The 18,293-nt window shown below is 38.2% G+C and overlaps 1 protein-coding gene across 4 annotated transcripts in view; it reads right to left on the reverse strand.

Annotated features, from left to right (window-relative positions):
- CCPG1 (cell cycle progression 1) overlaps positions 1-17,362 on the reverse strand; it is a 30,594-nt gene extending 13,232 nt beyond the window's left edge. For 2 of the 4 annotated variants that reach the window (XR_014854314.1, XM_085070678.1), the window contains exons 1-8: positions 17,210-17,362; positions 12,866-12,937; positions 8,858-8,972; positions 8,297-8,376; positions 7,886-8,093; positions 6,775-6,870; positions 3,495-3,761; positions 419-540 (exon numbers count right to left, since the gene is read on the reverse strand). Coding sequence is in view for 3 of the 4 variants with exons in the window: in XM_085070678.1 (XP_084926804.1) it covers positions 419-540; positions 3,495-3,761; positions 6,775-6,870; positions 7,886-8,093; positions 8,297-8,376; positions 8,858-8,972; positions 12,866-12,925 (948 nt within the window). In the remaining variant the exon portion in view is untranslated. Of the gene's footprint in view, positions 1-418; positions 541-3,494; positions 3,762-6,774; positions 6,871-7,885; positions 8,094-8,296; positions 8,377-8,857; positions 8,973-12,865; positions 12,938-15,571; positions 15,620-17,209 lie in introns of all 4 variants that reach the window. The other 2 variants (XM_085070679.1, XM_085070680.1) reach the window with 2 other exon arrangements.
- Positions 17,363-18,293: the final 931 nt, after the last annotated feature.

The raw sequence follows: 18,293 nt of genomic DNA on the forward strand, positions 1-18,293 counted from the left end.
TGGATGATGTAACGGTAAACAAACAGAACTACAATTTAAGTATGTAAAAAATTAATAACCGTTGATAATTCAAAAAGCAAATTCACAAGACCTGTAGGTTCAGGATGTTTTTATAAGCATTTTCTACTTCAGCTGTCTTCATTAATGATAACCTGGCATTATATCACAGGGAAACAGAGAGTCTCTGTGTCCAGATAACTCCTGGACTACAGACATAAAACCCAGTATGTTTAAACACATTCCGAGAACAAATTCAACCAACATAAACCTTTGTCAAGAATTCAGGGGAAAGTTCTCTGAAAGAACTTACTAAAGACAAAAAATTAATGGATTTTTGTGAAAAAATATTTTCACTTTATGTAAAATACACACATAATGACAGAATTATGCAATGACTTCCAGCTAAGCTCACACCTACCCCCACTTTGTGGTGCACTTGATCTCCTTGCTCTTGTTGGCACTGGTAAAGGTCATCTTTCATATCTTTTAATTCACGTGTCTTTGTCACCAGCTGCTGCCGTTTCTGGATCTGCACTGTGCCTACAAAGATAAAAAACTTTCTTTTGACAGACTGACTTAGAGTAAGCAGTTAGAGGAACAGAGGAACCAAAACATTTTCTTCATTCTCTCTGCAAATTCAAAAGCATTCTTACCTTGCCATTTCTGCCCAGTCCTTACCAGTAACAATTCAGCTGTAGCAAAATTACTTCTTCCAATGATAAACCATTTCTCAGATGTAAAAATTAGCTTCTATACTGTTTTTTCATTAATAACAAATAAAGGAATTTTGGAACACTACATAGAAATAAGTTGGATCCAAACCAACAAAAGTTAATGTGTGACTTCTTTGCAATTTTTTTAGTAACATGCAAGTCAGCCAGGATAAAAGGAGGAGACTACTGGTCCATGCATTATCCACTTCAGAACTACAACCTTGACTGTTAATTGAATTACATGAATAAGAGGGTATTAGCACAGTATTTAAATTTTCATGCAGAAATACAATTATTACACATTGCTCACAAAGCAGCAAGTGTTGCAGGCCCTGTGTTGTCCTTCTTATCCATAAGCAAAGGCTGCAGAATAAGCAAATATCCTGTTTTTCAATTGTCAGACAAAGGCTGAGACACCCTGGTTTTCAGAAGAAGTATCTTCACTGCACTAGCCACCAGTTTTTCTGTCAAGAGCTTCCGGACTGGTACTTCCTTAACTATAACACTGATGTAGTTTTTATATATTTGCTTTTAAGATTCTCTTGAATTTAGAGTAAAAGGCAAGAGCAATTTTTTGGTATTTTTTTAAAACCAATGGTGCATATTCAGAGTTCTATTTCTGTATTTAAAGGTAGGGGGAAATGTATTGTTAAACAGAAGAAATACTACAAATACACTAATGAACATTGTGGTCTCTGAATTTTTATTTAATCTATTGTCAAGTGTGACCTTATAAAAAGACAGTGGTATATTAAACCTAATTGAACTTCAGTAGTTCAATTCAGCTAGGGGAAGGCAACATTTTTGAAGCAATGATTTTATGTTTGCAAAGTCCTAGTAAACACTTACTGGAAGCATAGATCTTTTCATAAATGAATTTCAGTATACTGACAGTAAATTTGGTTTTAATATTTATCTTTTATAGATACTTTTGAGGAAGGCCATTGATTTTAACAATGTAAAACTTGCATCTGAAAAATCATAATTTAATATAAAGGGTTCATGTTACATAGAACCTGAATTGCAGAAATACACTTAAAGCTCTCTCTCCTTATCAAAAACCATAATTTAGATACAGTACACAAAAATTATATTTAGCAACACTGAAAATGAACATATTGAGGTGCCACTCCTCAGTAATGGGTTTGTGTTTCCGGCTGGTACTCTTTAGTCACAGTATCCTTCAGATTCTTTAAGTAATCAATCCAAATCCCTAGCATAGCTATAGTCCCGCTTGCAGTTTCTGGTTAAAGAAAAAAATTAAATATCTGAATGTCCATAAGGAGACATTTTTCTGGCAAGAACTTTCTACCTTATTTAAGCTTTACCTGTTACCTGCAAAGTTTGCCCTCTCTCAGTTCTCATTCCTAGAGCATCATACAGCAAATTAACTCAGTTTAATACCAATTTGGATACAGTTATTGATTAAAATCTAATCCTAATTGTTTTCTACATCTCTAAAAGTCTTAACAGGGTGCTGGAGCTCTAGCTAAAAGGAAAACACTGTTTTGATATTGATCCAAAAAAAGAAAAGTAATTTGTAAAAAGTAACCCCTTCCAATCCTCTTACATGACAATATAGCCTAACATTAGAAGAGTGCTGTGGGAAACATTCATTCCAAGCTGAATCACAAAAATACAAAGTAATCCTCTAGGGAGATGGATTTCTCTCTGCAAGTCTGTGTTCTTACAAAGAAACAAACCTAAAAACGGAAGATGGAAAGCAGGACTTGATTTTCCTTCTAGTGATAGAAGGATTAGTTATTGCATAACCATGAAAAACTTTCACCTGAAGAAGCAAAAACTAAAGCCACACAGAGTTGCCTTCTTTCTGCTGAAAATGCTGTCATCACTGTCATCATGACAATTTTTTTTTAGAAGTACAGTTTCAATGAATGAACAAGTGAATTCCTTACTAAAGGTATGACCCTGAGTCCACGTTCAAAGTGTATTTCTCATCCACAGATCTCCAAGTACTTTTAAAGGACAGTATTTATCATTAAGACCAATGTAAACACGGCGAAGTGATTAACAGAACTGAAATCTCAAGCTCCCAGCACAAGCACTATCAGACTGGTCTAGTCACTGTTCTCCTCTATGCCTCTGGCACGCCAATGCTCACCAACCAGTTTTCACACCAATTACTATTACCTGCTGTAGCTGCTACAAAAAAAATGTTTGCATGACTGGATTAGTTGTTCCTATACTCCCACATACATTAGCAATTCTTGAGATTTTATTTATTCTTTTATTTTCATATTGTAAGTATGCATACATATATGGATGTGTGTGTACACATACACACGATTTAAAAAGTAAATCTGAATGCAAGCACAGCATCCACAGCACATCATTGCTCTTACCTTCAGGTATACCTAAGAATGAAAAAAAAAATTGGGATCAAGTGAAAATTAACACAAATATCAAAACAAGTGAGAAAATTTACATCCCTAACAATTAGTCAAAACCAAATCCAATGAATATGATATTTCCAGTCTCCAATTGAATTACATATCATTTTATAAAGACATATTTTCATATAAAACTAGAGCTACTCAGGAAAAATTACTATTTTCCACATTACTATATGAAGTAGTATACATTAAATGCAGTTGCATTGCTGAAGGATATCCCTGTATTAGCAATACAGTGGCAGTTGCTTTCCCCAATTTTTAGGTTTAGATTATTAGCAGAGAACAAGAAAAGATATCAGAGTCACAATAAAGCAGCATTTGCTATGCAAGATGTTAACTCAGTGTGTTCTGCCTTCTCTGAACTCACCATAGAAGTGTCCAAAGCCCATGCTGATGGCAATCACCAGAGCCAGGATGATGCACCTGTTGAGGCCACTGCTGAACTGGCGCTTGTGCTGCTCCTCCCTGGGCAGCTCTGGCTCAGGCTCCCCCGGTGTCACCCCTGGTGTCACCCCCTCAGGCTCGGAGCTCGACACCCCTCGCTTCCTGGGGCGCCGCTTGCGCACCGTGGGGCTGCACTGGCTGCTGCCTTCATCACTGCTGGACTCATCGTGGCTGGCCTGAGATGAGAAAACTGAAAAGCAGCATACACCAGTGTTTAAAATGCATCAATTATTGCTCTAAAGACCAAACTGAGTATCAAAATCTGTAATATTTATGCAAAATATATTTAGCGTTTATCTTTGAGAACATTAATAAAATCAAAATTCTCAATGTTATAGCTTACACTGGAAATTATGCAAGGAATGTGTGATCTCCAAAGTTAAAAATTAATTTTTTTAATGAAATTATAGAGAATCAAGAAATCATCACCAAAAAACCGTTCGGCACTTCCCCACACCATTATCATTCACTCCTTACAAAGTGCTTCAGTCAATCCTGCCTCTTAAAGCATCTACATATACTGCCTCTGCAAATTCTTGTGAAGTAGAAAGATTAAGAATTTAGTTTTCCTTCTCTTGCAGCTATTAAAAATGAATTATTTAATAATGAAAGAGCCTTCTAGAAGACAGATATGGTTTTATTGTATACTCTTGAAGAACTTCATTCTGTGACCTACATACGGCTGCAGACAAAATTCCATTGAAGTTCCATTAATGTAGCTATTAGAAATGTTCAAAATCGAGATACAAATTTATTTAAATATGCACTTTTGTTTACTTTTAGTATCTATTATATACCATCTATTAACATCTTTACCCCCTTTCAAAAAAGCCATTTCAACCACTACTGCACAGGAAAACAACCACACAAGTGCTTTTCTGTTTGTTCTTTCCCAACACTCTTCTATTACCTGACTGAAGTTTTGGTAAATAGAATTGGACAAGATTTGAGATAAGAATAAATTCTAACCTTAAAAAAACACCCTTTATAGAATTTTTGCAAAATGGTGTTTATTATACCATTTGTATGTTCTGTTTATTATACCATTTGGATGTTCATGTTCCCATGGCCCAAAAGCCACATATTCTAACCAGGAAAATAACAACAGAGCTGTAATTGTTTGTTCCCATTTTTCCAAATGTTTGCTGCATATTCTGTAAATTAATTTATATAATCCAATATATAAGTAATTACTATTTAATCTCCCTCCTTTAAAAGAATAATTTTCCAGTGCAAGGTAAATATCAAGGGGAAGCAGTAGTAGGGTGGAAAAGTAGCTTTCAAGTATCTACATTCTGTACCTCATTCACATGTCTGGAATAGATTCAATGTGATCAATGAAGTCTCCAGACATGACAAAGTGCTCCTGCTTGGACACTAAATTTGCTGCTCACAATCACACAATGCTAATGCCCCTCCTAGAAATATGGTTGTTCATTCTCATATCAGATGTCATTACTCAAAATGTAAAAATATAAATATAGAGTGACTGTCCTTGAACAGATCACAACTGAAAAATCATTTGTTTGAGCAAAGCCATGCATACATCACTGAACAGACAAGAATGCCAAGCAGTGCTAGCTATTATCTATAAAAGGCATTACCACTTAAGATTTTTCACTTAAAATAAATTACAACTTGATGCAGCGATTGCATCAAGCCCAAATAAGATTACCAATTAGTATCTGGAACACGTCTAATTTCTAACTCTATGGACAAGCAACATGTCAGATTATGAAAGACAACTTCCTCCCCTAATTAAAAACTCCATTTTAGTCAATCAGTCAAACCAGACCAACCAAGCAGACTTCGCAATAAAGACAAATCACTTAAACAGTGACTTAGACATGCAGACACTTGAATGAATTTATATAGCTTGGTAGAGAAGGACACTGTTTTAGAATCAGTCATTTAATCAGATGCATACTTCCCCAATCCTGGAAAACAAAGGCAAGCATTCAGAATGCATTCTTAGAATGCAGAGGTCACACATTATAGACAAATATACAGGACAAACTTAGCAAAAGGTGTTATTCTTGCTCATCTGTGGGGTTTTTTAGGGTTTGTTAACAATCAAAGAAGTTAACACACATGGAATACAATAGTGGTTAAGGAACAAGATGCTTCTAGCCAAAAGGGAAAATATTTTGATACACACTGGGCAACAAAGAATAAGAAAGGAGAAAGAAAAAAGACAATCAGAAAGAAAAATGCTATAAGACACTTAGAGCTATTCATAAGCACTTACTGGCAAGTTGTCAACAGCAATTACACTTTCAAGCAACAATGCCACTGCCTTACAGCTGCTGTAAGAATTCAGTACAAAGCTGTACTCTAACAGTACCAGGATGGAAAGGACTACAAATGAAACAAAGTGTGACCATAACAGCAGTCCAAAATTGTAGATTGTAACTGTGATTTTGAAGTGTCAGATCTACACTAGAAACCATGTGAAATCAGTTAAGAACATGATTTTCCTTGACATTTCTGCACAGCACAGCTCAGATACAGTTCACTGCAGCATATGAGCACTTTGGCTGGCTGAATGTCATTCACAAAGCAATATTAAAACATTGCTGTTTGCATGGTAAAGACAGCCTAAAAAGGAATTGGTTTGCAAGGAAAAGTTTGCAAACGAATTGGTTTGCAGAAAATCCTTGTAGAACATTTTAGTATCTACATTAGGAGAAGTCTGAAGCTTATTCTTTTCCAGCACAAAAGAAAACTCAACAAGAAGTGGATGGCAAAGATTTCTGTTGCCACTTTTTGCCACTGCTGCAACTTCGGCATTTAAAGTAATTGCAAAAGTATTCCCAACATTTTCTGCAATACTTGATCAATTGAATGTACAACACTAAAGGCCATGCTGAAATCAGTTTAAGTTAGAAGGAAGAAATTTTTTTTGCCAGTCACACACAGGCTTGGAATCCAACAAGAACCATCCATTTAAACAATAAGTGCACATATTACAAACCTTACTGATGTCTGTTCCAAATCTACATGCAAGGTTAACATCTTTGCAAAGAAGCACATAGAACACTGACAGCTTAGCCAAGCTCTTCACTGAGGATTGGCTTTCAGCATCTGTCTAGAATATGACTACTACAAGATCAGGTCAGATTGCTATTAAAATTTGTAGGAACACTCCATGCAAGCCATAAGCAATCAGCTCTGCACAAGCTGATCAAATTTAATCACACCACCTTGGAAAGGAAGACTGCGAGATACATGCTCTTTCACCTCATTTCCCCATCCCCTTACACAATCAGGAATCTTCCACAGCTTCTCCAGCAAACTGACTTTTGTGTACAAAAACATAAGGGGGGAAAAAAAAGCACTTTTAGAACTCATCCCTAAAAGAAAAAACAAAGTCAACTAAATCTTAACTTAAAAAATAAGTCAGGTCCCCCAGAACACTTAGAGAAGACTACAGCTTTGTTAAAAATCTTCACTGGTTATAATCACATGCTAAGCTGTCACTTCCTGTTTCTTATGGATACTATACAGATACATGAACATTTAAGGATGCTGTATCCTACTTGTAAGAAAAAACAGTATTTTATGTAAAATGCTGCTTGTGTAATAAACTTAATTTGAAATGGAAAAATCAGCAATACAAAGGTGTCATAGAAAATAAAGAGAACAGGAAAGATTATGAACAAGCAGCCAAAGAGAACTATAGAGGAAGACTAGAGAACTTGAGAAGAGCAACAAAACAGGAAATTTTTTGTTTGGATTTGTTGGGGTTTTGTTTGTTGTTTTTCATTGGACAAATATTCATATCCTTCCTCCTGAATATGATGCATTACTTATTTCAGCCTAGCACTGGAAGTATCTTAAATATATAAATATATATTACATAACTATGAGGGTAGTACAAAGTTTTTATAGTCAGACTGCTATTAGTCCTCATGGCATCAAAAATCAATTGTCTCCCACTTGACTAGTCATTTATGCCAACTCTATACAAAGCCCAAAATATTGCCAAGAGAAAATCTACAATTAATCTATGATCTAAAAGTAATTTTAACTCTCCAAGATATGCTACAAACTAACTTTCTATTTAAAATAGTAAACACTTAACAGGAGAGTTCACTTTCAAATAAAAAGACTGCAGACATACATTTGGACAAAATTGTAGAGTTAGGGCGCCTAGAGTTTTTCTAGAGACTGCAAATACTTGGAGTGTACTCAACAAGACCATTATTTTTTTCCTCTGTCCACACAGAAAAGGTTCCCTAACCAAAGACTGGTTTGGGTTTTGTTCCTGGAGACATTTTTGCACCCAGTTGCTTAGGAATTTATTGCTCTTACCAGTTTCTACATGGGAAAATGCATATTGACTGCTAGAGGACGAACCCATGTTAAAATCCTCTGAACTTTGAGGTTCTTCACCATCAGCTGGAGCTTCCTCCTGACTCTGAGTTTCTTCTGGTTTGGGAGCTTCAAGTGTAACAATGTCAGAATCATCGCTAATAGCTCCAACGCAGGACCCATCGTCAGGAATTTTTTCTTCATTTCCCTAAGGAAAGGGACAATGTGAGAATTATTCAGACACATAAAATATAATGTAATTAAAACAAACAAACAAAAACCCAAAAACCGTTAGAACTTTAAGAAAGGAAAAATTAGTGTCTTTATTTTAATGCTTTCAAAATATTTCTTGCCACAGACAGATGGGGTTTACAGAAGCTTCTGAGTAATGTAATCTGTAATGTAATTTACCTCTGGAACTGTCTGAGTTTCCTCAAAACCAGATAGAGCATTATCTACTGCTGGGATCTCTTCATCATTGTTGCACTGAGCTATATGAATAAAAAGAAGGAAAAAAACCAAGCAAGAAAAGAGGGGATTAACACCAGTAACCACAAATTATACCCACATCCATATAACATTAAAATACAGTGTCACAATGTTATTTTTTAGGAGGACAAGCACTGGTAATTCCTCCTAAATTATTCTTATTTGATCTATGACATTACTAGGGAATAGTTCTTTTATCAATAACACTTCTACAAACTGTCTTCCAGCAACACCAGTGCACACTATTCTATAACACATCTAAAGTATGGACAAAATGAAAGATATTCTACTAATTTCACTCATTTATGGAAAAAATACCTTTATAAAGTTAATGATTGCATATTTTCCATAACACTGGTGAAGTAAGTATTCTGGCAGAGGCCCACAAAGTATATGAAAATCTATTGAAAATACTAATTTTGTGCCAACACTACAACAAATATTTACCTATTTCATGAAACTGCTCCTTTTTTAATATCTTACCTTGCAAATCAACAGCTTGCTCCTCTTCTTGCAAAGAAACATATTCCTCTGAAACAAACTCATGGTTATCATTTGTGCTTCCATTTTCTGATGTCACTGTCTCGATGTCAGAACCCTGAAGGTGAAGAGTTTAAATGGACATTACAGTTCCTGGGGTTTCCAACAGTAAAGCAGGAGGAAAGGGTTACAAAGAAAGCAGAATAATAGGAATAAAACCAGAAAAATAATAACCTTTAAGACTGAAGACAACTTTGAGCAAAGAAAAGCAAGTGAAATACGAAGTAATTAACTAGAGTGGAACAAGTGTTAGTGTGTAATACTCATGACCAAGGTTAAAAGTCAAAGGAGGGAGATTCTAGGGGGAAAAAATGACCATTATTTAGGCATTAATTAACAACTATGCCAGGTATTTCAACTAACTATTTTTATTATCTTTGTTAGATGGAATTTGGGAAACAGAGGAGGTTTATTAAATGGAATTTAGAGAAACAGAGGAGGTTTTGAATATGGGATCTGATTCTTGCTTCCAGGTCCATCTATTGTATGCAAATATGCACATCCTCCCAAAAATGGGACTTTCAAGCATACCAACATGAATTGTAATATATACTATTACCAGGAAAAACTATGTATAACTTTACTCCATCTCAATTCCTGCCAGGAAATTTGACAGGCTGCTTTTATAGTACATCTCTGATGCCTCAAAACCAAATACTTATACAAACTCTACATCAGATTTCTGTCTCTAATCCAGAAAGGAGCCTTAGTTAATAGTCAACTGCCAATCAACAACACCACCAGAGCACAAGAGGAACTGCAGATAAACAATGCCAGGAGACTGCAGGGTACTAAAGGCAAGCAATATGCTTGACAGTTCCAAATATTAAATCTTCATATCGTAATTTCTGTTTAAAAGAACTGATGAGACATCAGTAAGGCTATTAGCAAACTACAAACATACAAAGCATGACTGAAAAATACTAAGCGACTCTGATCCATAAATAACTTGAGCTGTTTTTGTAAACAGAGATAGTTATTTTTGCAACAGCAGGTGTGAAATTACAGCAGTAGCAATACTTCCAGATCAGTTTCCCTGGATGTCTCATTTCAGGACTCAAGCAAACATGTATGCTTTTGTTTTTAAGAAGAGACCTTACTTCAGGAAGATTAGATACCTCAAAAAAAATTGCAGAAGTTACATTCTATAATCACCTTACAAAGTTATGTTTCTTTTTAAAAGACTTCAAAAATGAACTGCCTTAGTAAACTGTTAAACACTTTGTATCTTTTTCTTTTTAAATACTCTGTATCTTTTTTCTTTTTGATTACATAAGTATCAAAGCTTAATCTCAAACGTTCTGCAAAGAATCACCTCTCATTTACAAGTAACTTTAAAAAATCAGAGGGAAATCCAAGGAAAGAAAATACAAAGTTATTTGGGGTTTCTGGCTTGGTCGGCTTTTATAGATAGATATACAGATTTATTATGAGACAATTATTTTCTGGTATGATAGAACCACTACTTTAATTTCTTAAATTTTGAATAAGAAAAAAGAATAACAAGATTTCAGTTTGCCCAGGCTCCACAAGACAAAAAACATCAGGAGTATTGCTTAAGACAGATTACAATTTTAGCTAAAAACCCAAGAAAATGGGCTAGCTGAGTACATGGTAAGCAATCATTTTGTTAAAAACACATCAGGTGTGAATGCATGAACTCTCTGCTTCACTTCATCTGATGCTGGACCTCCATCACCCTTCTGTTTCAGCAACAGCAAGAGGTCAAGAAAAGATATTATCACCTCACAACCCTCCCACACAAAATTAGCATGTCCTTTCTTAGCAGCAGCCCAACAATGCACAGCATTGCTTCTCTGTCCAAAGCACACACCCAGCCCAGCACACACAGCTGCCAGTTCCCTGCAGTCACAGCCTGGACAACAGCCACGTTTTGCCCCTCTTAACTCACTGCAAAACAGATAGAGAAACAGATTCCTCTGTGTCATCATCAACACAGGTCACAACAATATGTGAGAAAATAATACTGTAGCACTCCAAATGCATCTAACCCCTAGTTCTATCCCTTTCCTAAATGTCCAAATCAATTCACTGAAGTATACAGAAGTCCATATCACCCCTCCCTGGGTAACAACTCTGGCAAGGGTACCTGGCCATCCCACCCATTCTACTTTCTTCATGCCCAGCTGCAAAGCTGTCCTGCCAAAAGAATGCCGAAAACAGCAGTCAAACACCAGTGTTTTCCCATTTTTATTTTACTGAATCAGGGATGGATAATTGGGAACAAAAAATCTCCACGTCACAGAAATCTGTTCTGCTTTGGCCAGACAAAGCCCTGCCATCCAATAATCTTGTGTTTTGTTAACTTATTTAGACTGCATAATTCATTTGCAGTTACAGTGTAAAATAACCATCCCAAGAATGAAAATAAAGTCTGCACTTCACAGCTGAATAAATCAACTGTTGAAGTCAACTTCTAAATCCTTTCACTTTTATCTGGACTCTGAGCAGCCTGTGCACTCCTGTATCCCACTTGGCCTTGAGGACTGGAGTGCATGAGTTTTGTTTCTTTTGGTGACAAGATTCCCAACTTGTCATCCAGCCCAGAACAAGAAAAAGAAGTTTTAACTATCTCCTAAATACCACCTTGCTGCCAACAGAAATGAAAGCATGGCCTAATATTTATAAACCTCAAACTGTATCTCTTGATCTTGTGGCACAGAACTGTCAAAACATGAGTACCATCACAGGTTTGCATTAGCTTGGTTCTGAGTTAGCCATTTTCATTATAATCTGCAAAACAGGGCAGTGTGCAGTGAAGGACAGCTGATCACTATGCATGATCTTTAGCCATTATTTTCTTCTTTCCTCCTCTGAATGAAACATCTCAAGCACTGTTCCTTGAAATTTTTTCTGGGGTAGGCAACGAGTAGATGCAGGCAACATCTAAGTGCCATTCCAGGAAACAATCTGTCCTGAGAATTCTGACATAATAGCCTCCTCAGTTTACAAGATAATGCAAAATACTTAAGAACCAAACCAAACAAGCAAACCAACCCACCCATCCTACACTCACACATCAGCCAAGATCTGAGGAGATACAAAAACCCTCAGGACTAAAGAAGAGGATACTGGATACCCACTCTACCAGGCAGGGCCTCTCAGAGGTTCTGACCAACTCAGGGCCACCTTGTCCACTGTGGGGAAGGTAAGATAAAACACTTATCTTATCTGCATTCATGTGTCTACACCTGAGCAGGCTGTTGAAGGCATCATGACAATCACCACAGTCAGCGGAGTCATTTAGGTCAAACCTAACCTGACCTTGACATAAGACTCCTGCTCTCCAGACTGCACTGTCTGCATTGATTTCATCCATACAATGCAAACTCAAATCAGCATCAGATCCAGACACCAATCCCATTATAGTCATGGAATATACACTTGTCCCTATCCCAATTTTTTATAAGGAAGACTATGTAAGGATAGAGGGCTGTTCCTGAACAGCTGCTGCTGAAATCAGGATCAGATACCTTAGTGGTAGAAAAGGCTTGGGCAAATCATGGAATCATTCCCTTCTGCACAAGGTATTTTTCCTGCCCATTATTCCCAACTTTGTTTGTTTTGATGAGGGTACAGATTTATAAGGAAAAGAAGAAATATATTAGCAACAACAGACAAGTTACATAGAATGTTAATATTTTCAGGCAGGATGGAACAGAGGAAAGCATGCCACTAAAATTCTACTAATGCTTAAAAATAAACCATTGCAGAAAAAGAAATTATTTTAAATATCAAAATTTATATCAGCTATAGTAAAAGTATATATTTTTTAAATGTAGATTAATTATTTACTTATAAATTTCTCTTCTGTATCTTCTGTTGGTATGCAAGACCCACACAAAGCAAGAATTACTAAGTTGAAATCATATTTAATTGTATATAGATAGCCTTAAACAGACAGAAATTTACTAATGTGAAACTGGGTACCTCATGATTGATGACAGTCCAGCCGCAAGATGAATCACTGTCACTGGAATTTTCAGACATTTTCAAAGCCCACTGAAGATAAAAGTAGACTCTTTTAATATGCAAGATACACAATTTCACTGCTTTATTTAAAAAAAACAACAAAAAACCCCAGAAGAACACAAATCATGATGTTACAGAACAATATACTAACACACAAGCTGCTATGCTGGACTTGAGAAAAAAACAGCAGAATAGAAGTTGAGAAAGAAAATACATTCTTTTGTACTTATTTCCTGTTATCTTTTTTATACTTGGAGCAAATACAGCTTTGCTAGGTACATATCTATTTCAGCCAGCCAGAAAGCTCTTAAACTAGCTAAACACACACACAGAAGGCTAGCCAATAAATCAATAATCAAAGTTAAACAATGATGCTGTAGACAAATTTTAAGACATGATTCAGTACATGAAATAATTTCTGCTTTGTTACACGCACAGAAACTACAGTTTATTCAAGAAAAACACTGGGTTTTTTGAGAATACTTAGATTAGGATCTTTTGGAACTAATTTTCTTCAACTACTGGGCAAAACCAATGTTTCCTGTTTCTTTCACTCCTTTCAAGTACTCTCAAATACACTGACTCTGAGGAAAATTGAGAGAGTACCTGGCAACTATAAAAGCAGAATGAAAATAACCCTAAGTATAGATTTTATTTGTTACAATACTACCAGATGACTTTGGTAGTCACTTTCAGAAGAGAACTGTTCAGCTGCAACTGCCTGTTTATCTTTTCTCCTTTTTAGCAGGAATTTACCAGGAATACAGAGTATTCATTATTGTTGAACATTCAGATGAATTTTTGAAGTCCTTAACTAGCAAAAAGATTTTATGAAGAAGTTTAATACATTTCTTGTTCCTTGAAACAAAAATATATCAAATTGCTACATAAAATTTACGATGAATTCACCTTGGTGGAAAAAAATCTTCGCAAAATTGAACTATTTCTGATTGATTGCCTGTTACATTATGCATTAACATAATAGCCAAAGAAATCATGGTTTGAGAAAGCTTTTATAATAGAATTTCAGACATCTGCTTCATTTCCCACACTTAGTTAATTCCAGTAAGAACACAGACAAACATATCTACGTGTTTCAACTTATTTACTCTCCCCTTTATTATCAATCCTGTCTTTACTCCCAGTTTCTTAACACACAAAGTATACACAAAACTTTTGATGAGAACATTTAAATACACCATTGTGGCTAGAAATTGGCACAACAAAATATAAAACTTGCAATTCCATTTAGCTTTCTCACAAAACACAGTAAACCTGCATCTCATATCCCTGCATTACAGTAGTTATTGCACGTTTTTCTAAAATAAAACGTTTTTTCTCATCAACTAATATATTTACACTTCCTCTATAGAAAAAAGGCAATGGTGACAATCATAATAACAGCTTATAAAGCAAAAATATTCTCTAACAATTAACTTAGGTATCAAACTTCGAGAGAAACTGAATTTCTATCTTTTTATAAAGCCCTGTTTTGAATATGGTTGTCATTTTCCTGTAGATACTTTTCTCCCTTCATTAGCACTTCTCCTGGAAGCGTTCAACCAGGGAATGTCAGGTTGGAGGGGGCGGGAAGAAATCTATTTTGGTTTGGGTTGTTTGGGTTTTTTTAAATCATACTGCATACAAGGATCAATTTTTTTTTAAATCATGATTTATTTTTAAATCATACTTCTTCAACTATCAAAATAACAAATGCCCAAATGGCAAAGACTATGTTCCCAAGTTTACATGTGATGACATCTGCTTGCTGTCATTAATTATTCTGAATCTGACCAGGCATCCAGCAGCAGCATTCCTTTCACAGGAAGGTAACTCCCAGCACCAAAACTCATCACCTGTCAGAAATATCGCTGGCTACATTGCAAAATCTGAAGTGAATTCATAAAAGACAACTTCAGAGCATCTGTACAGCTCGATACAAGTGTACAGATTTTGAAAGCCCAAATTGTGACAGCTGGGCATTGCAACATCTCTCTTCCTCCAGATAACTTAGCACTTCACCCTGGGCCCTGGCTAACAACAGAAACACCATCCTGCTCTGCCTCTCCATCCACATACAGACTGACAGGTAACTGAGCACTGCATAAACCCAACTGTATGTTCTCTTCTGAACATACAACTATGGCGTTAGGTTCCCCAGAAACATCTGTCTTCCCTGACCAAACAAAAGTTTCAGGACCTATGTGGGTATTGACATCATCAAAATATATTAAAAGAACAGAGAAACATGCAGACACACAATCATAATTTTCTATTACTCGCTTGTCTCGATAAATGGCCTTGAGTTAAAAGTTATTTATTTTGTATTCAACTAGAATATTACACTACTGGTGCATATTTAGCTGCATACAGGTGACATATCACCAAAATAGAAAAGTTTTTAATACTAAGAAAAATAATGTAATTTTAAAAAATGAGTAATAACAAGAACATTAAGGTTTATGGTTAGAACTGCTAAATTTAGCCAAATTATGATAAATAAATAGTTTGGCATCAGACTGAAGGGCATCTCTAGGGTCAGTGTATTCCCACAAGTATATTCAGCACACATACATGTGCAAAATTATCAAAATTAAAGCATTTTATTACTTAGTTAGATCTCAAAGATCAAAAAGACCTTGAAAGCTTTAATTAAAAAATTACCTAGGTACAGTGTTCCTAAATTTCAACCATCAGCTAAACAGCTTATTTCTGTAACAGATTAATAAAACACACATAGCCATAACTAAATCCGAGGTCAAATTCAATCCCTTAAGTACACCAAAATACAGAAGTCTAATTTGAACCCAATGGCCAAACTGGCCCACTCATAAAATCTTCTTCAGTTTGATTCTCCACCAAATGACAAAGACCCACTAAGAACCAGTACACTTCCCCAACCAGCCTCAAGGGGCTGGAAATGTTGGCACTGCCTTCCTGAATGCAACTTTTTTAAAAAAAGATAGCTTTGAGCAGGAATTAAAAAGACATAAAGCCTTCAAACTTCCTAACAAATCAAGATGACATTAATGGGTTCTCGTCCAATAACAGCAGGGATAACTTGGATACAGAAGATGTGTAACACATTTCCTGTATGTCAGGCAAAGCCAGAAGGAAAGGCTGGGAAAAAACCCAACCAAAACCATACCAGTGGCTCACTGTTTTTGTATTCTCACTACATACCTTCATTTCCACTACTGACATCACCTTTTTAATTCCTATCTAGACCAAATAAATATCCATTCTGTTCCGAGCTTGATTTGTATGTATTTGGATAAGGGGAAGGAATTTAAAAGTGTGAGCTATTTTCCTGTCCTTAGTGAAATGTAAACCAGAAGTGTAAGGTGTAAAAGCTCACTGCCACATGTATTGTTGATAATGTAATACCAAGTTATCCCAGATACATATATAAAAATAAATGTGAAATACCACATCCTATTTATCCACTGTGAAGCAGAGTAAATACCAGTCTCAAAAAGAAGAACCACTCCAGTCTAAACAAATCCTTACATTCTATCATCTAAAAAGAGGATTTCTTAGACTAAAAAAGAATAACCTTCAATAAGCATTGACAAAGATGAGTAACAGTCACCAACAGGAACATGAATGTGGTCTATGGAGTTTGCTGTGCTGTCAATTCCAAGTAAAAACTCTCAGTTCTCATCTACAGTCGATTCTTTGTTGCACAACAGATATAAAAACAGGTTCAGTGGTATTACACTCCAGGGTTTTCATGGAAGTTTATTATTTTTACTAAGCGGTAATTTCTTCCCCTAAGTAACATTCTTCTCTAAGAATATATTTAGCAACGCATACAGAATATTTCCTTGTTATGAAGGAAAGACAGGCGTAGCTTCTAAAAGCCAGAATCTCTAAACGCAAGGCAGGGCATTGCCTGCCCCGTCGCTCCTCCTTGTCCCCCGCAGGTGTTCCTGCAGCGCACCTGAACACAGCGGGCTCGGCGCCAGCGCACTGAGAGCGCCAGGACTCTGTTTATGAAACAGAGCACCTTGCATCAGCCGGCGAGGCAGCAGCAGATGATGAAAGAGAAGGAAGTTGGCGAACGCCAGCGCCCAGGGCCGGGCCGGCTCGGTGTGCCCACGGCCCGGAGCCCCCAGCCCCCCGAGCGGCACGGCCGCCCCTCGCGCCCCGCTCAACCGCTCCCGCACCGCCAGCGGCCGCCCCGGCCCCGGCCCCGGGCTCTGCCCCGCTCCGACAGCCCCTCCCCGCCGCGCCCCCCGAGCTCCCCACGGCGGGGCCGCGGCAGGGCGGCCGCCCCCGCCGGCCGGTGCCGCCGCCTACCTGAGCGCGGCCCCGGCGGGGCCCGGCACGGACGAGGGGCCGCGGCCGCAGCCGCCGGTGACGCCGTCACAAACAACCCGGCCCGCCCGGGCCGGCGCCTGCGCGCGGAGCGGCTCCCGCGGCACCCTGGCGAGCGTAGCCCGCGCCCCGCCGCGGCCCGGCGGCCCCAGCGCCCGGAGCGGCCCTGCAGCAGCGGCACCGCAGCGCCCGGCCCGCCCCGCGGCCCGCCCCGGGCACCGCCATGGCAACGCCGCGCCGCCGAGCTCGGGCCCTGCGGCCCCGCGACCCGCGCTGCCCGTGCCGGGCGGAGGCTGCTCGGAGGCCCTGCGGCTCGAAGCGCTGGGCTGGTGCAGGGACGGGAGAGCCGGGCACAGGGACAGCCGGGCACAGGGACAGCCGGGCACAGGGACAGCCGGGCACAGGGACAGCCGGCGCTGAGGAGACGAGATCCGTTACGCGCCTGTAACGTTTGTTCCAAGGGACAGGAAAAAACAAGCACAGCCTGCACCCACACTCTCACCAAACAAACAAACAAACAAAAAGCCCCACCAAATAATACCCCAAAAGATGCTTCTCCTCACTCACCCCCCACCCCACTCCCCGCCGTCAAAAAAAAGTGCTCTATATGGACAACAAATCTTCAGTTCTTCTAGTCTCAGACTGGTGGGAAAACTCTGATGGCTGGGAATTAATAAATACGGAAAGTCTCTCCGAAGCACAGGCCATGGTGCTTCAGGAGAAACTGTCCCAATAGCCATTCGGACTGGGGTAAGGCAGCTGCTACCCCTACCATGTTACTAGAGCACGTCTCATCAACAGGCACTGCACAAACAGAGCAGATCCAAAATCCAGAGACTCAGACCCTAACAGGGGCCTCATACTGGACAAAAAATGAATGGGAGATGACTACAGGCCTCATTAATAAAGTCAATGTCTTACTTGAGTTTTATCTAAGCAACTTAAATGTCTGCTTCACGTCTTACATGACTGAGAAACAAGAAAGATTTCACTTGAACCTCTGAAGAACAGCAGGTTGTAATTGGCTTGCTCAGCAGCAGTAAGGGAGGTACCTGACTCAGAGCAG

This window comes from Lichenostomus cassidix, chromosome 10 (assembly GCF_008360975.1).
Source record: "Lichenostomus cassidix isolate B80296 chromosome 10, HeHo_3.0, whole genome shotgun sequence".
NCBI lineage: Eukaryota > Metazoa > Chordata > Aves > Passeriformes > Meliphagidae > Lichenostomus > Lichenostomus cassidix.